The sequence below is a fragment of the Chanodichthys erythropterus genome, chromosome 11 (assembly GCF_024489055.1).
Source record: "Chanodichthys erythropterus isolate Z2021 chromosome 11, ASM2448905v1, whole genome shotgun sequence".
Taxonomy (NCBI): domain Eukaryota; kingdom Metazoa; phylum Chordata; class Actinopteri; order Cypriniformes; family Xenocyprididae; genus Chanodichthys; species Chanodichthys erythropterus.
Window position 1 is genome coordinate 50188018 of NC_090231.1, and position 21623 is coordinate 50209640.

Below are 21623 nucleotides of genomic sequence, written 5' to 3' on the forward strand. Positions count from 1 at the left end.
ATAAAATACTCTCATTTGTATTACCCAACTTAATTCCATTGTGTTGTTTTGACATACAAGTTCCTCTTCCTCTTTATGTTAAACAAACACAAAACACATAAAACTCCTGCCGTTTCAAAAACAGCCAACAGATTCAGCAGCTTTAAATTCCAATTGGATAATATGTTGTGTTTAACTTCTCAAATAAGAGGAGTGAGTGTGTCTGATTGATGTCACTTATCTGTGTCTTTGTACACATTTCACATCATTTCAAACATATGAACCCAGTTGTAAACTTCCTGCTTGAGGTTTGTTCTTGTTCTCAAGCTTGCTTTGGAGGAGGAGCAAAAATCTTTGACTTTTTAAAGCATATCCTGAATGTGGCCTGATGGTTTGCTCATGAATAACTGAATAATGTTTGAGTCGACTCTTTGTCCTTCCAAGTTTATGGTTATTTACTACACTTTCTTATGGACATTGTCAGTCCTCTGCTATTTTTGTCGAGCAACCATATTTTTGACACTGAACATAAAATAGCATTTATTTTTTATTTAGTGTTCAGTGTCATATGCTAAAAATACAGCATTGCCTCAAGCACTGGGGTGACCTTGCACAAGTACCAGGGGAACTTGTGGCAGCAATTTTTTTTTTTTTTTACTTGGGCTGTTCTCTAAGCACAAAGAAATGAGATACAACTAATGAACCACATAATTTCAGGATCCTTGTGAAAAAGAAGTCTACTTACATTGAATGTGTATTTGTAGTGTACTTTAAATCTTAATTAAATAAAAGGCCACTTAAAGATTACACTTTCTTGACTTAAGTACTCTTTTAAAAAATGTGGTTTGTAATAATGTCCAAATTAAATGTAAAGTGCATTTTAAATCATCAAGATCAATATGTGCTAAATAATTCACAGAACATCTTCAGTATGATATCAACTTGCAGTGACAGACTGACTTGAAGTACAGTATGCTGGAGGAAGCAACACACAATAATAAAAACCTTACGTATTTGAACTTTTGACCAGGATAATTTATGTAAATTTTGTTATTCTTTTGTCTTGTGAAAGATCCCTGTTTTATTTAGTTTATAGTTGGAAAACTTCTGAGGAGAGCTGTATACATGAAATCAAAGATCCTCTCATAAACTAAATGCAATCCCAAGTGATCACAGGATATGCATTTGAGACACATGTGATAACTGTCTTGGTTGACAACTTGTGATTGTATCACTCAAACGTCATGTTAATAGCAGGTGTAAACAGAGTCATAGTCTAGCGTTAGATAAATGTGTTTTGTTTATCCGCATGAAAAACATAATAAAATATACAGGTTTATGGTGGCGATTAAAGGGTTAGTTCACCCAAAAATTAAAATTCTGTCATTTATTACTCACCCTCATGTCGTTCCACACCCGTAAGACCTTCGTTAATCTTCGGAACACAAATTAAGATATTTCAGTTGAAATCCGATGGCTCCGTGAGGCCTCCATATAAGAAGCAATGCCACTTCCTCTCTCAAGATCCATAAAGGTACTAAAAACATATTTAAATCGGTTCATGTGAGTACAGTGGTTCAATATTAATATTATAAAGCAACGAGAATATTTTTGGAGCGCCAAAAATAACAAAATAACGACTTATTTAGTGATGGATGATTTCAAAACACCGCTTCAGGAAGCATCGGAGCACAGTGAATCGGTGTGTCGAATCTGCTGTTCGGAGCGCCAAAGTAACGTGATTTCAGCCGTTGGCTGTTTGACACGCGATCTGAATCATGATTCGATACACTGATTCATTTGTGCTCCGAAGCTTCATGAAGCAGTGTTTTAAAAATTGGCCATCACTATATAAGTCGTTATTTTGTACTCACATGAACCGATTTAAATATGTTTTCAGTACCTTTACGGATCTTAAGAGAGGAAGTGCCATTGCTCCCAATGGAGGCCTCACGGAGCCATCAGATTTCAACCAAAATATCTTAATTTGTGTTCCGAAGATTAAGGTTTTACGGGTGTGGAACGGCATGAGGGTAAGTAATAAATGACAGAATTTTCATTTTTGGGTGAACTAACCCTTTAAAGCAATGTTATGTGCAGAAAAAAAAGCGTATTCAAAATGTTAAAAATCTGCTTTGCAGAACACACAGTATTCAGCATTACAAGTTGTGAGCATGGAGGAAACAAAGTGGAGAGAAATTACACATAGACACGGAAGTTTAGTTCACCTTGTTCTCTAGGCCATGCAGGATGGCATGACAGTTTCATTCTCCCAGCCTACATAAAGGTCAACCGGCATATCACATCACTTCTTGTCAAACAGGAAGCAGCCCCTATAATAAGGGTGACGGTCATAGTCAAACAGCCTCTCTGAAACAAACCCACAACCAGAACGATTCTAGAAGTTCAATATTAGGGGGGCTCAGCCTCCAATGATGATATTTAAAAATAAATGAATAAATAATTTAATATATTGTTTGTATACTAGGGTAGGCATGAACAAAAGAGTAGGTTCTACACTAACTATCCAGACTATCCCTGAATATTGAATGAATTTATAATCATTTTAAATAACCAGCTAATATTCTTTAATATTCATTAATAATATATGCAAACTTTACATTACTTTAATTGTCTAGATTGGCAATGTGTGGGTAAAAAATTTTTTTCAACACATTTAATGTTTTAAACACTATTATTTTTTACCTCTACATTTGTGCAGTAATTAACTTTAAATGTCTCATTTGCATTCATGGAGATTTCTGTCACCTGAAGGCAAACAAACACTTTTAACATGAAAATGCAACATGTTCTCCAACCAATACGACCATATAGGTCGTTTGTCACTTCCCTGAAATACGACTTATAGGAGCGTTTACTAAAGTGGCGCCCCTTTCGACAACAGGACACTTTCATTTTAATTCATGAAATATGACCCATAGGAGCATTTGCTTTCATTTTAATGCATTGTTCCCTTTTATCTGCGTCATATTTCGGGTTTTGCGTAGCTCAGCTGGTAGAGCATTGCAATAACAATATGCAATCATGTGATGTTTGGCCCTATAATACACCCGGCGCAATGCGACGCAAGGCGCAGCGCAAGTGTGTTTGCTAGTTTGCGTCCGGCGCCGTTCGCGTTTTCCCGTTCAACGCCGTCCTTAAATTAGTAAATGCATTTGCGCCAGTTAGTGCGCCCATGGGCGTTCTGGTCTAAAAAAGAGGTGTGTTCAGCCGCATTGCCGGCGCATTGCTATTTTAAGGAGCTGAAAATAGACTGCTCCATAGACCAACTCAAACCTGGTCTAAAGTCTAAAGCCAATGGCGCAATATTTTTTTGTTAGAGCGCGTTGGTAGAAACTGCACCTCTGGGCGCGTCCACAGTGCGTGTTGACTTTGCTTATTACACACAGGGATACGCATCACACAAATATGCCAAATATTAAAAACAAAAGGATTACAGTGTAAAAGAATATTATTGTGTAGGCTACATAAATATAAAAATGTAATGATGAATAGTCATTGTGTGTATTAGAATTAGGCTACCTATTTTCAATTCAGCCTATTACTACTTATAATGATGAACGAAACTGGCTAATTAATTGAACAATCTTGCCAATACACACACATATTAACTGACTGATCGCGCGGAGCTATTTGAAAGCCTGCATCCAACGCAGACGACTGAAAGATTGACTGGCCACTTAACAGGTAATTTCAGCAAAACATCACTCGTTGAACTCCTCAGTTAGATCGGTGTGTTTAATAAGTCAGTGTATTTTATAATGTTATATGTTATATAATATATAATTATATAATATATATAATGTTATATTCTGCTTGTCCCGTAGATGATCTGCTCGCGCGCTTTAACTTCGCGCACGAGCAGATCAGTTTCTTCGCTTGAAAAGCGTTCAGCTTTTCCGCCAACAAATTCCGGCATGTAAATAGCAATCCGCCATGGTGCGAGCGCATCTCGCTCTTAAAGGGAATGGGAGATGACACTCTGATTGGTTTATTGAACGTTACGCCCATTACTCATTAAGAGAATAGGGACAACCCATTTCAAAAATGCGCCCCGGCGCACGGACCGTTTTTCCGTCGTTAAAATAGCAAAAGTGGATTTGGACACGCCCTGAGTGCACCTGCGCCGTGCGCTTTACACTTTGCATTTAGATCGTTAAAATAGGGCCCCATGGGTTCGATCCCAGGGAACACATGTGCTCATAAAGTGTAAATGCACTATAAATCACTAGGGGTGGGTGTAGTCATTAATAAAAATTAATTTTGGTAAATGGAAATAGGAGAAATGGTGTAAAAAGTCCAGACATTGCATTTAAATGAACACGCATTTTGATTGGTAATGACAGTCATACGTCATTTCATGACGACGGACGTAACACGACACTGTCATTATTTTTACACCCACTAGAGGGCGCATGACTTCAAAACGTAAATATAGTTCGTAACATGGTGCTTAAAAAACGACCTATAGGGTCATTTGAAATCACCACTATAACCAGTAGATGGCTGCAGAGGACCACTCGTTAGCTCATTTGCCATTTCCACTCCCTAGTTCTTTTTGCGTGTTTTGCTTTTGGATTTATTATAATATGCTAACAAATTTTAGCAGTTTTGTTCTTGTCACAGCCATGTTTGGTTTGTCTTAGTTTTCATGGACTTTCAGTTTGTTTTTTTATTTGTCATGTGTCGTCTTTGTTCAGATTCCTGCCACTCATCTCTCTCCTTGTTTACCATCATTATTAGTTCATATGTGTCAGCTATGTTTGATTAATTATCCTCGTTTGTGTTTTCTGTGAAGTTCTTCCCTCACAATCCTTCAGTGTTCAGTGTGTGTTGTCCTGCCTGTCACAGTGTTATTTGTATTATTGTCATTAAAGGGTTAGTTTACCAAAAAATGAAAATTCTGTCATTAATTACTGACGCCCATGTTGTTCCACACCCGTAAGACCTTCATTCATCTTCGGAACATAAATTAAGATATTTCTGATAAAATCTGATGGCTCAATGAGGCCTTTATTGCCAGCAAGACAATTAACACTTTCAGATGCTCAGAAAGCTGCTAAACACATATTTAAAACAGTTCATGTGACTACAGTGGTTGAACCTTAATGTTATGAAGCGACAAGATTACTTTTTGTGCGCCAAAAAAACAAAATAACGACTTTACTCAACAACATCTAGTGATGGGCTACTGCAGGGACTTCCACGTGTGTTACTTCCCAGGTTGGTAAGTCCATGTGATGTATTCTCCATGTCCATCCTCGGGCAGGATGTGGTTTCCTAGGAGGAAGAAAAAAAGAGCGAAAAGGTCAAAAGACTGGCTAAAGTGACCTGTAACTACTGTCATTTCTGTCCCTTCCGTGGTACGAAGGACTACACGGCTTATGTGGGGCGTTGGGGAGGTTACGACGTTGTGAGTGCACTTGTTACCGCAGTAGCTTACCATCTGCACTGCTAAAATCTTGTTTCAGTTGTTGTGACGCTTTCCATAGGGACCCCTATAATGTCAGTAATCGATACAACGCCGAAGACACTGACAGATATTGTATCCCTGATGAAGGGAACGAGACTGGCTGGGACATGTTTTCAGCTCCTCAGTACAAACCTGAATGAGTGGGTGTAGCCATCTCCTTTTATACCTGTATTTTGGAGGATGTGGCGCATGAAAATTCCACTCGCCAATCCTCATTGGCAAAGTCCGACCCCATAGATTACCTTTTCTCTGTTTAATCTCTCACTGCAAACAGGGAATTTAAAACTGTAATCATAGCAAGCCATGTATCGCAGCAACATGCTATGGCCTAAGTGTTTTACATAGGCCCCTATGGGTCATTGCCATTTTCAAAAGCATTACAGTTTGGCTGAAATATGGATACTGTATGAAATACAGGGGTGAAAAAAAGCAATGACTGCATACTAATTTGTTAAAATGTATAGTGTAATAAATCTATACTATAACACAGCAAATAGACATTCTGTTATTAGTAGTAAACTACTTTCCATTCCCATAGTCAACAAATCCTCAGTAAATGCTGTAAAGTATTTTTAGAATTTGTAGTAATAAATTCAGCTAATTAAAGTCATTTTACTTAATTTATTTCTGTAAGAGTTTCAGGTCCATTTACAAATATAAATATAAATATAGCTTTTAGATAAATCTATACAATTTATTTTTATATTATTATTATTATTATTTTAAATTGAGATATTCAAGAGCCTCTAAGTATGGAAGGTTGTTTCCGCCACTGAATGAAAAAAAAAAAATTTAATTGCGACTTTTATCTCACAATTCTGACCTTTTTTTTTCTCAGAATTGCCTGATATAAACTCACAATTTTGAGTTATAAAGTCAGAATTACATGATATAAACTTGCAATTGCGATTTATAAAGTTGGAATTACTAGATTTAAAGTCACATGCGTGTTATAAACTCAGAATTGTGATATTTATAAAACGCAATTACGACTTTATATCACGCAATTCCTAACTCAATAAAAGTCAGAATTGCGAGATATAAACTCGTAATTGCGAGAAAAAAAGTCAGAATAGCAAGTTTATATCACACAATTCTGACTTCATAACTAAACAAAAGTCAGAATTGCGAGATATAAACTCGTAATTGCGAGAAAAAAGTCTGAATTGCGAGAAAAAGTCAGAATTGTGAGATATAAACCCCCAGCTGCAAGAAAAATGTCAGAATTGTGAGTTTATTTCAATTGTGAGTTTATGTCCCGCAATTCTGACTTCATACTTTACAGTTGTGACTTTATATCAAACAATTGTGAGAAAAAAGTCAGAATTGACAAAAAGTCGCAATTATGTTTTAGTTTTTTTTTTAGTTTTTTTTTTAGATTTTTATTATTATTATTATTATTATTCCATGGTGGAAACAAGCTTTCATATCTAAAAACTGTTTTTGGCTAAATAAATAAATGAAATTAAATATTGTCATGTTTGTTTCCACAGATTTGCCAGTGTATAAATTACTTAGTCAGGACTGACCCTACAAGTTGAGTGGTAGATCTTTCATCCTAAATCAAATATAGCTTTTAACCAAACAAAATAAAAAAGGATAACACAGAGAGGTAACAAAGCTTCCTGCACAATTAAGTTGACTAAACAATATTAAATAGAATAAATTTGTTTCATTTCTCTCATTTACATATTCATGTTCTCAACAGATACATTTGTATAAGAATAATATAACACTACACAAGTTAAAACAAAACTTTACTCGACTTGGGGTTGTGGTAAAGTGGAAAGTTTTAACAGACAGTTAAATTTGCACCTATTTTCAGCTACCAATTAATCATGCTTGAATGTGCAACTTAAAAAAAAAACGCATTAACAGGTGATGCACTTGAAAGTGAAAAACAGTTGAGAGAATGCAGAGGCTGCTGGATAATCATATTGACATTATTAAATATTTAGGATGTTTTATAATGCATCCTAAATGTTTTATAGTGTAAACATCAATGACAAAAAGAAATATGCCACATGAAAAACGGCCCAATGATTAGACTGTACAATAGAGGACCTGAGTAGGTTGACAAAAGCCTTGTGCAAATGTGACAGTCTCAAATGATAATACCAACAAAAGTTGTTCAAAATTTACTATGAAATGTCAGAAAGTTGGAAGTGAAACTTAAACTTATATGTGGAGTGAGAATGGGGTCTCGGTTATTTCCCATATCAGAAAGAGGAAACAGACACTGTACAAATAGCCTGATAATAATAATAAAAAAAAAATCTCAAATGCACAACACAATTCACACTAAATGTTCAATTTGGTTGATAATATCTTGTCATTCTGTGGAATCCTGATTTGAACAGACTTGACACCGTTTTAAGTGTTGTTGCTGACAATAACAAGTGTTTATTCCTCATAAATAGACCCTTATTGGCGATTCGTTTAGATGTTGCCCACAATATATAGCGAATTATTTATTTAGTGCAACATTTCGGCCTTCACAATAGCATATATGATGGAGAAGCAGTGGAAATTCTGACATTCGATTCTGCTGCGTTTGCTCAGTGTGCGTGTGCCCCTAAATCTGCAGAAAAAAAATCGTCTATTTCAAGAGGGGAGTGTGAAATAAGATCAGGACACTCGCTGTACTGTGTGTGTGTGTGTGTGTGTGTGTGTGTGTGTGTGTGATTGAGTGAGTGAGAGAGAGAGAGAGAGAGAGAGAGAGAGAGAGAGAGAGAGAGAGAGAGAGAGAGAGAGACGAAACCGTCAAATCCTCGTCGTTCACCTTTAAAATACATCACCGCAGTGCTCGCGTATTGGAGCCTCACTGGCGCGCGCATCGGAAGGGCTCGCTGCACCACTGCACCTGTTCTCGAGGTTGCAAATCACAGGAAGTCGCTGTGCAAAAAGGGCATATTCGTCGAGCTAGGTTTAGCATAAAAGACGTCAGTTCGACAAGAATTACGCGAGGGAAAAAAGAGACTAGACAGCTGTGAGACATCGCTTTGTTGTCGGTGAGTTTCATTCGAGACCGCTATTTTTCATGCGAGTGACACCAAATGCCACTGATGCAATCGGCATGAAGACAGTAGCTGCGTCCTGTAAGTGAGAAAGGATGTGCTCATTTGCTTCTTTGTTCATTTGGTTACTTCGTCCTGTTCCGGTTGGCATTGCTGAAATGTAGCAGCCAATGATTCATATCGTTTTCTAATCTGTGTGAGCAGCCTTTGATGTTGTTATGAAATTATTATTGCGCTCATGTTATTGTAAAGAAATACTAATTGTGAAAAAATAATAGGTTTGTTTTAGGGTAGATGAGTCTGTTCAAAGGCAGGCGGATTATTAACTGCATTCACACAGCTCTCAATGCACATCCATACTGCCCTCTTTTTTAGCGACATTTGGATGAAATTTAGTGCATGGATGCTCGTAAGAAAGAAACGGCACATCAGCACAAAAACGATGCGGAGAAAGACATGATATACTCGGGGCGGTTCTAGGGTCAGTTGATATTCAGGGTTTAGCCCAGACATCTGTGGAAGAGCAGAGCCATCCATTGATTAAATGTTGGAACATGATAGGGCCTATAGCGACTTCTGGCTATATAATGTTGAAGGTTTTTATTTATCATTAGGTCCAAACATTAAACATTACTGGAGCTAAAACTAGGACTCACAGACTAAATCTCAGAATTGTGAGGTAAAAAAAAAGGTTGGTGGGTTTACCAAACTTTGCAAAGTTCATGGCATATTAAATGTTTTTTTTTTTTTTTTTTTTTTTTTTGCAAATGGCCTCGCTTGTATCTAACTGTAGCTATAGCCTATTCTGCTTTGTTTATGAAATATAAGGTGTTTTTTACATATGACCGAAACGCATTCTGTAGTGTCTTCGATGGCAAGCCATTTTATCCTAAAAAGGTCCCAGCATTATTGGTAATAATTCAGTAGTGAAATTTTAGACATGTAATGCAGTTTTGACTTGGTATGACAGAGGTGTATCTGTCAGACAAATCCAATACTGTGTCTGTATATATACTGTGTGTGTATATATACTTTTTTTTTTTTTTTTTTTTGCCATAGACTCAGTTTTCTCTTTATTTATAATGAATTATTGTGTAGTTAGCATGTAAGAAAAAAAAAGCATTAAGAAAAAAAAGCAGTCCTGGTATCGGATCTGTATTGGCTGATATGCAGAATTCAGTTATCAGAATCTGAAACAGTAGTAGGTAAGGAATGTGTAAATTCAAATTTAAGCTAAATTCAAGCTGTCTAATGGAAATAAGACTAAAATATCACATTTAGGTTATGATTAATTTACTTAATTAACTGTAGATATCTATAATTCAAATATAATTTGTCAAAATTACAATGTTGTTACCTTTGCAATGTATGTAATTAGTTACAACTAGTCATAATTCAATTTCGAGGAGTCAGAATTATAGTCAAAAAAATATATCTGAAATTATTAAATTTAGTTAGAATTATTAGAACTAGTAATAATTTTAAAGGGTTAGTTCACCCAAAAATTTCTGTCATTAATTACTCTCGTGTCGTCCCTAAGACCTTCGTTCATCTTCAGAACACAAATTACGATATTTTTGATGAATTCCGAGGGTATCTGATCCACACGGCAACAGTGTCGTTGCACCTTTTGATGTCCAGAAGACATTGTTAACATAGTCAATGTGACTACAGTGGTTCAACTGTTATTAAGTGACGAGAATACTTTTTGTGCGCAAAACAAAACAAAAATAACGACTTTATTTAACAATTTGAACTGTTGTCATAGGCAGTTGACGTAGTGAATGCAGTTCAGCGCTTCCGAGTTCTATGTTAGAACGCCAACTCATTATTGGCCGACTCCTACGTCAGCATCACATGCATGCGTCATGCTGCTCACATGTGCAGCATTGGCCAATACTGCACTGCGTTCACCACATCAAATGCATATGACAACAGTTCATATTGTTAAATAAAGTCGTTGTAGTCACATGAACTATTTTAACAATGTCTTTAAGACCTTTCTGGATGTTTGGGATGACATGAGGGTGAGTACCTAATGACAGAAATTTCATTTTTGGGTGAACTAACCCTTTAAGATCTTTACAAGTGAAATTATGACTAGTTAGAATCGCAATATGTATATAATCAAATTCATTATTTCTAGTAAAAATGTAATTAAAGACATCTACAATAGTAATTCTTACTAGTCAGAATTGTATTTTAGAGCTCTCTATTCAGCTCATTATGGTAATTGCATCTCATGAATATTAATAGGGGCCAGGCGGTAAAGCGTTGTGTGCAGTGAGTAAAGAAGGCAGGAGTCCATGTGCAGCAGGAGTTAAAGCAGCTGCAGGGCATTAACACTGAGTTTGCTGTATCTCCAGGAGTCGGCTAGACTCAAAGTATTGATTGTACAATAATATTTTGTTTTACATTGAAAATGGATGGATGGATGGATGGATGGATGGATGGATGGATGGATGGATGGATGGATGGATGGATGGATGGATAGAGGAATGTTAAATATATATTCTCAAAAAAAATCTTGTGCCAATATCCAAAGATGACAACGTCTACCCTAGAAGGGCATGATTTGGAAAGAAAGAGATACAAATTAAACCGATACAGTACAAACAGTTTTGTTTTCCATATGATGAAAACAAGTAGAAATTTTATTTCTATAATAGAAATTATGTTAAGTCAAAATACCATTTTTACTAGTCAAAAGTGATAATGTCGTAATTGAGATCAAAAACATTGTATCTCTATTTTAATTCAAGAGCTCTACAACTGCATGTTTGCTAATAAATGTTTTTATCATTGAAAATTCAATGAAAGTTCAGTTGTAGAGCTCATGAATTCGATTTTTACTTGTCAAAATTGAATTACAACAAGTAACACTGTTGACATTAAAAGACAAAACTGCTTGCCATAGTATTCAGGGTCATTTGAACAATGGGCACCATAATAATTTAAATGAGATTTAATTTTGTTGCTGAATAAACTATTGTGCATGTGCCAAACTTTATGTGTGACAGATACTATATCTGACAGAGTAGACTGTAGCACTGAATGAATTTATTAAAACAGTTAAAAGTTATCGGGCATGTTTCTGCGATATTAATCTTCTCCTCCTTCCTTTCCCCAACAAACCAGAATGCAGAGATAGAGATCCTGAAAGAGAGTGTGAGAAAATCATAAAGCAAAAAAAAAAATCGTGCAATATGGGCTAAAAAACCTGGCAAACAATGTTGCATATTTTATGAGTACTTTCCAATGTATTGGCAAAGTTTGCAGGAAGTCCCCTCCTCCTGTGAGCAGAGCAGCTATTGTGCAGGTCAGCTGGGTGGATGTGGTCTGATGTATGGCATAGTCTGTATGCTATTTTTGACTGAAAGGAAGTGTAAAAAAATGAAAACCGTTCTACCTTAGCAACCACATGTTTGTGCTAGCGTTTAGATAGACCTATGATTTTTTCTTTTCTTTTTGCAAGACACGTGCATTATTTGTTAGATTTATGTTTGTGTCAGGTATTACATGACCAATTACACAACTACATTTATACATTCAAAGTTTTTTTGCATATTATACAAAACATGCAAACAACAGTGAAGTTTTTGTTGTTGTTGTTCTAATTGTGAGCAGCCCCTTGATCAAAACCAGCTCGCTTATACAGTTCTTTAAAACAAATCATAAGTATGTCAGTGTGTGTATATCAAGAATAGGGAAAGTTTTCATTCTGGCGGTTTCACCACAACAGAGAGCTGGATTAGAGATTATTAATCTTTTTGGTTAGTGGTAAGAAGACAATCCAGCTGTGTGTGTGTGTGTCTGAGCTGCGCCCTGTACTGACCTATAGTGCCGATCTAACAGATGCGTTGCCTATGCAGGGTTCACCAATGGCTAGTGAAAGTTAACACTTTTTGAGAGAAATTTAAACGGGACCTATAATGCAAAATTCACTTTTATGTTGTTTTTGAACATAATCATGTGTCGCCAATGTGTGTACACAACCACCGTTGTGAGTGGTTTTCTGTTTTCCTTTTGTTGTTTGATTCATATTAACAGCATATACAGCAGTAGGTACTGTGCATTACGCTGCTGTCATTTTCATACACAGATCTAATACACACGTGCGATTTCTTTCCCTGCTGTTTACATTCACAAACATAACCGACTGTGTTTATGTGAACTACATTGTGTGTATTTGGAAGTTTAAGTGCAAAAAAATGTGAAAGAGAACCAAACAGGGCTGTGTTTCCCAAAAGCATAGTAAGCTTAAGTTGATCGTAGCTCCATTGAAACCAATGGAGGTACGATCAACTTAGGCTTACGATGCTTTTGGGAAACGCTACCCAGATAAGTACGATAAAACAGTAAAGGCACAGAACTAATCTAGATAGGATGTAGGGAGCAGCAGCTCATTTGCATTTAAAGATACATGCACGAACACAGCATGTTTTTGCTTCAACTCAAAAATGGGCATTTATAACATGGTGTAATAAATTATCTGTGGGGTATTTTTAGCTGACACATTGCATATTGCTGGGGACACCTGAGACTTATATTAAATATTGTAAAAAGGGGCATGATAGGTCACCTTTAAATTGAAGTAGGTGGAAATTTATTACAGTGTATAAATAACTTAAAGCCGTTACCACTAATATCCACACAGATCTTTTCACATAAAAAAGTATAAACAGAACAGCAGAATTTACAACAGCATCTAATGTACTGACATACAACCCAAGCATAAAGTGTAATTTACAAATGCTATTTATATAACATCTATTATTATGTAGAAACTATAAATAACCTACATGTCACTGTGTTTCAGGAATTCAGTGAAGGATGCAGTCGTGGTCCCTAAGGGAAAAGAGCTTGTGGTTGGCCATGAACGGAGAGTCTCGACGAGGTGTACCTGACTCAGAATAAACCCGACTGGGAGTCAATAGGAGGTCCAACTTCAATCAATCCACATACAATCTGCTGGGGTTTAGCCTATAAATATTATTAATGATTAGAGCACTGTTGTGTATTAGAATTTAAAATGGTTAATGAGAGATCGAAATCATATCTGGAGCCTGTGCGGCTGTTATTTTATTCCAAGGCAGAAGGTTGCGCTCAGCCCTTCTGAATATTTTAGTGAATGAGGAACCTATCGAACGGTGCTCTGCTGGCAGTGCTGGAGAATTTCGGTGTTCATGGCTAGAACAGAATCATTTGTGTCCATCACTTGAGTTCCTCAAAAACTCCTGACTTATTCACACAGATGCAGTAATTTGGTGGGAAGAAGTAAGAAAAAGGGGCAAGGGCAACTGAAAAGTGAGAGTTTCCCACAACTTCAAATCATTAGGGCGTCATGCAGTCAGACGATCTCTTCATCCGCAAGTTCCGCAGGCAGAGTCCACGCCCGCCCCTAGCGAGAGTGAATTTTGACCCCAAGCAGGATGGTGGAAGCGTGCGGACACGAGTTGTGGCCGAATGGCCCCCCAGGAGAGAAGGAGAGGGAACAAACAGTGACAGCGTCACACCCAATGCAGCTGCGCTGAATCTAAGGACAGTGGGTCGTGGACACATAATGCAGCGCAGCAACAGTGACGTCACCCTTGGCGATTTGGATTCAACAGGGCAGGTCGGGAGGAAGTTGCTTCGAGCAGGAGGGGACAAAACTGGGACTGCAGGGCAGGGAGAGTCCCTCCACCGGGAATACGGCAGCCTCTCCTCACTGGAGCGACAAACACAGTCCGTAGATCCAGGAGCCGAAGAACAAGGCACTCTCAGTCCCAATGCCTTGCGCTTCAGAGATCCGTTTGTTCTTCTGGGGCTGCAAGAGGCACCTCCTGAGCTCGACGGCTTGTATCAAGGAAACTGTTCTCCAGCAGTAGACACTTCAAAACCGGTCAAGCCCCCGAAACCAGAGGGGCTCAGTAAGAAGGCCAAACCATCCCCTCCACAGGCCCCTCAGTTTTCCTGTGAACAAGTCCCAGGCGGTGCTTGGGTGCGCAATTTTGCACACTATGACGTACAGAGTATCCTCTTTGATCTGTCGGAGGCTGCCACCAATCGGGACAGCATTGGGCGCAAGAAGAACATCACATCTGGTGCATCAGCTGCCTCTCAACTCCGTCCGCTCTCACAATCCACACCTTCCTCAGTTTCTCAGGGTGGAGGGGGCAGCACGGGAAGTGGGAGTAGTTCAGAGGATGTAGAGCAGTCTTTGCTGGATGAAGGAGATGGGAACGATAATGATCTCCTGCTCAGCTGTCCTCACTTTCGGAATGAGATGGGTGGCGAGGAGAGCGTGGGGCTTGGCCTGCACAGCAGGTGCAGGTGGAGGAGTCTTCAAAGCCCCAACGATGCTGTTTCCGTGTTAGAGGAACCCAGGGAGAGCCACGTCCAGCCCCAGGGAAAAAGTAACTACTTCATAGAGCATGCAGACCTTGGGGCTCGTTACTATCACAAATACTTCTACATGAAAGGTGAGGGTGTGTGTGCTGAATCACTTTTGCTTGTTTGCTCTTTTTGAAGAATCATATCACATACTCGTTTTCATTGCATAGTCTATTTCACTCTTAGAATAAATGTGCAAAAATTTTACTTTTAGGGGTTGCAACAGCTTGGGCATCAGCCTTAAAGGAGTGGTGCACAATCCTCTTCCTGGAGATCTACCTTCCTGCAAAGTTCAGCTTCAACCTTGATCAAACAGCTAATCCGAAGCAGCTAATCAAGATCTTTAGCACTTGATAATTACAGACAGGTGTGTTGGAGCAAGGTTGGAACTGAACTCTGTAGGTAGGCAGATCTCCTTGAACAGGATTGGGTACCCTATAGGGATGTCTTAGTACCGTAAGGGGTACTACATACTGTGTATCCACTCTAGGCACTAATATGCACCTTAAAGGGACATCTTTGTACTTTATTTGCCCCTTAAAGTTTCATAGTAGTACTTTAAGGCAGGGGTTCCCAACCACATTCCTGGAGCCTCTCCAACACTGCGTGTTTTGCATGTCTCCTTAATCAAACACACCTGATTCTGATCATCAGCTCATTAGTAGAGACACCAAGACCTAAAATGGGTGTGTTAAAGTAGACATGCAAACATGTTGGGCAGGCTCCAGGAACGTGGTTGGGAACCCCTGCCTACTACATATAAACTGTAAGGCACATGTGTCAAACTCTGCTCCACTGAGATATACTCTGCAGGCCACTGTCCTGCAGAGTATATCTCCAACTAGCTCCAAAACACCTGCCTGGAAGTTTCTAGCAAAACTGAAGGCAAGCCTGCAACCTTAGCTGAAGCATAACGCCTGCTAACACTGCGGTACTTAGGGAAGGAGATAAGAGGTTTTTTTTAATGGATGTGAATGGAGGAGAGAGAGGTTTTTCTACGCTGAATAAACCACTTTTGTGAGGAAATGGCTTATCATTTAATGACTCGACAGCCCATCGGCTAATCTTCAACATGTTTGCTCTTAAACATTCATTTTGGATTGATCTATTTTTAGGGTTTACAATGAAAAAAATGCTGTTTTATAAGAAAAGTCACAGGCAATTGCGTGACAGGTTTGATTCAGTTTATGGCATTGCTCATTTATTTCTATTGTATCCGCAATCAGTGATTGACTGTCATGCAATTCTGAACGTAATTCAATTAAATCAAGGCTGTAATGTTGGTTATCTTTGCACACATGATCCAAGTTAGCCATTACGCTTTCTCCAATGGTAGAGCCACAGAACCTCGTATCTCCCAATAACAATGCTGCGTTCACGCCACCTCGTATTTACAGGAATCTTGAGATGACAACACGTGACATTATATTCAGAGCTGTTCACGTCCTTGGACTGGGAATTATGCTTTACCATGGCACCACTATCAACGCCTATGAATCTACAGCGGTTAGGTGGTACAGCGGCCACGTGATACATCTGGGAGCTTTCAGAAAACTCCCAGGTTACAAGCTGTTATTACGAGCTCTACAAAAATGTGAATGCTTTTTACAAGCTAGAATCTTGTAACTACAGGAATTATGAGGCTGCGTAAACGCACCTTAAGACAAATAATCTAGTAATTCTGAAGACCTTGATTAGCTGGTTCAGGTGTGTTTAATTAGGGTTGGAGCTAAACTCTGCAGGACAGTGTCCCTCCAGGAACTGAGTTTGAAACCTCTGCTCTAAGGTACTAATATGCACCTTTTAGGGACAGAGAAGGTACAAAGTTGTCTCTTTAAGCCCCAGTGACTTGCTGTTGTAAAGGTGGGGCTTTTGCATATTTTCTGAAAGTGTTGGAACCATGTCTGTTATTGCCTTTGTCAAACCAACATACTGTTATTGTATTTATTATTATTTTTTTGTTCTTTTGTATTTATTTGTCTTCTAAGACAAATATTTCTGACTGTAAAGGCCCCTGTGATGCAAAAAGGTTTAGAGAGTTACATTCAAATGAACTATTAACACTAAACAACATGCAAATTGACCCATAACAGTACAACAGATGGTGCAACAATCACCATTCACATTCAGTGCAGTGAGTGGTTCAGAATAAAGCTGTCAGTCCCTAACATTCTGACTTAGACTTGCTTTTGTGATCCATGGAATAAAACATAAATATATATATATTTTTTTTCTTTGGTCATACACAAGCCAAGGTTAAGTTAAAATAGTAGACTTGTAGTAGACCTGTGTCTGCAGTGGTCAGGGAGACTGCTTGTCTAGATAAAGCAAGCAGCACCTTCAGTTAGATGTGATGAGGGGCACCTGTCTTCCTCTAATTTTGGCTTTTTATTTATTATCAAAAATATGCCTCTTTTTGGTTTCTTGATATATAATTGTATTTTTGCTGAGTATAATTCAAAAATAACTCTTACACATATTATTTTTAGTCATAAAACACTGTACGAATGCTTTACTTCAGTGGTTCTCAAACGGGGGGTGCAGAGAGTACGGATCAACAATTTTGATGACTCATTCTCCACTTCAGAGTATTATCACATTTTCTGTCTAATCAAATGCCAGGATAGGATTGCAGAGGATGCGCTGCACAAATATAAAAAAAAAATATATAAACAACACATCACATTACTAAAATACCACTGTAGAAACAGTTGCATATTAAATCTGAAAGGGGGGAATCTATTAACCTTGATTTTTAATACAACTGTGGCTGTAACAAGCTGTCAAGTGCAGCTTTGCCAGGCCGTGACGTAGACAACGCGCTATTGGCTATCTAGTTCTGAACCTGGACATATGCAGTATGTACATAAGGACCAATACAAGTCTGACGTCCAAGTATGTAGAAAAAAGCTCAAAATAAATACAGGTGGAACACAATTCACTCAGACACTTGACACTATCAAACACAGCAGTTTGGCCATCATGTATGCTTATTCATCTCAGTAATAAGCCGTTAAAGGTTACACAATCATAGTTTCCTTTTATTTTGGTGTTTAATATTCTGGTGTTTGTTCATATTGTTTTCACTCTCACTATTTATTTATTTACAGAATTTTGTATTAATTGTAACTCTGTAAATTGTCAACATTTTGTATTAATTCTTAACCTTTTTTCCATCTTGTAATCCAGACCATCAGAATTTCTTTGGCATCGATGATCGTTTGGGGCCAGTGGCTGTCAGTTTTCGCAGGGAGGAAAAAGAGGGATCAAGTGGGTCCCAGTACAACTACAGAATCATTTTCAGGACCACTGAAGTAAATACAAGACTCTCTCACACACAGAAGTCGTCGAAGAAGACATTTTGAAACATTTTCACTCATTCGTTTAAAGGAATTATATCCTATACTTTATCATTTATTTTTTCCTTGAGGTCCACTTGTGTTGCTACTAATTTCCATTAGAAAAAAATGGTCAGAAATTAGACATCCTCTGTCTTTACCATTTTTTTTTTGTTTTGTTTTTGTTTGGAAAATCATGAGAAGATAAAAAAAAGGTTCATACACAAATGTACCATTTCATTTATTTTAATTACAAAAAAACATCTAGCATTACATTATTACTTACTGTACAAAACCTGTCCTCAGACCCTAACTTTGTACTTTATATAGATTAAGATGTGTATTCAACTTTTGACAGCCAGAAAAATAAATTAGTGTCTTTAAAAAAAACTAAAAAAATCACTACTACGACCTCTCAGAAGGAAAAGGTTCATTTTAAAATTAAAACTGTGGTTTTACAGTTGCATTCTTTAATTTTTATATAATTATGAATACAACACTAATACCAATCAACCTCACGGGAAAAATAAATAAAAAAATATATGATATAACCCCTTTGAGTCTACAGTCTTTTGCTGTCATTAATTAGTCTTGTCCCTGTCATTTTCCTGCAGCTGAAGACCCTGAGAGGTTCAATCATGGAGGAGTCTGTTCCCTCCGCAGCACGTCACACCACGCCACGTGGCCTTTCACCCAAGAGACTGCTGGAGTTTATTTTGCCTGAGCTCAACCTACATTGCCTCAGACTGGCCTCCACGTCCCCTAAAGTTAGAGACACACTCCTTAAACTGGATGAGCAGGGGGTAAGTGATTTTACATTGATCTGCTTTCTGCCATTCTGGCGAACTGACAATTTGCAGGTTACTGAAAGACTATTAGAAATAGGGTGCATACAGAATGCATGTATATATATATTTATATGCATATATAGACACTGGCAGTCAAAAGTTTGGAATAATTAAGATTTTCTCTTCTGCTAATTAAGGCTGCATTTATTGGATCAAAAATACAGTAAAACAGACATTGTTAAAATTACTGTTTTCAATTGTAATATATTTTAAAATATAATTTATTAATTTGATGGCAAAGCTGAATTTCAGCATCGTTACTCCAGTTTTCAGTGATTCTTCAGAAATCATTCTAATATACTGATTTTTATCAATGTTGATAAAAGCTGTGTTGCCTAATATATTTGTGGAAACCTTGATACACTACCATTTAAAAGTTTGAGGTAAGATATTTCTTTTTTTATATATAGAAATTAATACTTTTATTCAACAAGGATGCATTAAATTGATTCAAGTGATGGTAAAGACAAGTATAATGTTACAAAAGTTTTCTTGTTTAAATAAATGCTGTTTTTTTTAAAATTGTTGATAATAAGAACGTTTATTAATAATTGAGCACCAATAATTATTCATAGTAATTGAGCACTGAATCAACATATTATAATGATTTCTGAAGGATTATGTGACATTGAAGACTGGAGTGATGATGCAGAAAATGTCAGCTTTGCATCACAGGAATACATTACATATATTCAAATAGAAATCAGTTATTATAAATTGTAATAAAATTACACAATATTACTGTATTTTTGATCAAATAAATTCAGCCTTGGTGAGCAGAAGAGACTTCTTTCAAAAACATAAAAAATCTTCTGAATGGCAGTGTGTATATACAGTATATACTGTACGTGTGTATATGTATGTGTATAGGCTTGAAAAGTGTCGTTTTCCTCAATGTTACACTGTCAGAAAAAAAGGTACAGCGCTGTCAATGGGGTTGTACCCTAAGGTACAAAAGTGAAAAGGTGCATCTTTGTACCTTACTTACCCCTAAATGGTGCATATTAGTACCTTAAAGGTACATATTAGTAGCTTTTTACCTTTGTACCTTAGGGTACAGCCCCAGTGACAGCACCGTACCTTATTTTCTGACAGTGTACCATATTTCTGAACAGACTGTAAAAAATAAACTTGTGCTGCTTATGCATGCAGCGTGAAAGAGGCTTAATGAAACAATGAGGAAGAATGGTGTTGCGCGTGTAGAAAACAAGTTGGGGAAGTAACTGTAATTTTATCCTTGTTAATGTGTGTTTTGTGTGTGTAGTTGAATTTCCAGCGTAAGGTGGGGGTTATGTACTGCAGAGCAGGACAAAGTACTGAAGAGGACATGTATAACAATGAGAGTGCTGGCCCAGTGTTTGATGAGTTTCTGGACCTTCTTGGAGACAGAGTGCGACTCAAGGGCTGGGAGAAATACAGAGCTCAACTAGACACCAAAAGTGAGAAAGAAAAAAAAAACACACCCACCCACCCACACACACACACACACACACACACACACACACACACACACATTTTTTTTAATGTGTGAAATTAATCCTTTTATTCAGCAGGGATGAATTAAATTAATCAAATGCGACAGTAAAGATGTACATTGGTACAAAAATAATCTATTAATCTAATCATTTGAACTTTTCTATTTATCAAAGAACTCTGAACAAAAGAAAGTCTCACGGTCACGGAAAGCATAGTTGTTTTCAATACTGATAATAATAAGAAATGTTTCTCATGTTTTATTTTAAGTTGTAATAATATTTCGCAATATTGCTGTTTTTACTGTATTTTTGATCAAATAAATGCAGCCTTGGTGAGCATAAAACATTAGTAATCTTACATTCTATATGCAGAATTTGAAAGATGAGTGTAAATAACAGATTTTGTTTTGGTGTGTAATAATAATGTTTGTGTGTTTGTTATTTGCAGCTGACTCCACAGGAACACACTCACTGTATACTCGCTACCAGGATTACGAGATCATGTTCCATGTCTCCACCATGCTTCCATACACGGCCAACAATACACAACAGGTAACTCACTGAGCCTACAAACATCCCATTGAAACTGAACACCACTTACAGGCATTTCTAAAAATTACTTTTTTAGAAAAAGTTCTAGAATTACTTTTTTAATTACTTATCAAGTGAACAGGACAATGGTATGAATAATGTAACTATTAATTAGGATCTCATACTATGTGCAAATGGTAAATATAAATTTGTTGAATTGCTTATCTTTAATATTGTTTGTGAAAATATAATAGTAAAGAGATGACAAGTGTCACTGGCAACTTTCGATAAATAGCCCTTCAAATTTTATTTATTCAAGCAAGAGACTTGAATAAGAGACAGCCATTAGTAATTTCTTATTTAAAATGGAACGTAAAGTCCACACTAGAGGCTTAGTAACTACTTGTTAGTTTATAACAAACTCAGTACTTTATTTGGTTGCACTGTTTGCTCTTTAGGCAGATTATAGCCAGTAGGTCATAAGCTCTCTGTAAAGTAATGCATAGTCGCATAATATGACGTTTACCCTCAATATTCCAATAGCAGCCTTCAAATACAGTACGGGA

General features: G+C 37.3%; 1 protein-coding gene across 6 annotated transcripts in view; it reads left to right on the top strand.

The window, feature by feature from the left end:
• sipa1 (signal-induced proliferation-associated 1) overlaps positions 1–21623 on the top strand; it is a 64504-nt gene that overhangs the window by 9462 nt on the left and 33419 nt on the right. For all 6 annotated transcript variants that reach the window (XR_010896377.1, XR_010896378.1, XM_067399969.1 and 3 more), the window contains exons 2-6: positions 13310–14954; positions 18055–18179; positions 18818–19006; positions 20316–20490; positions 20975–21078. Coding sequence is in view for 4 of the 6 variants with exons in the window: in XM_067399969.1 (XP_067256070.1) it covers positions 13835–14954; positions 18055–18179; positions 18818–19006; positions 20316–20490; positions 20975–21078 (1713 nt within the window). In the remaining 2 variants the exon portion in view is untranslated. The remainder of the gene's footprint in view (positions 1–13309; positions 14955–18054; positions 18180–18817; positions 19007–20315; positions 20491–20974; positions 21079–21623) is intronic.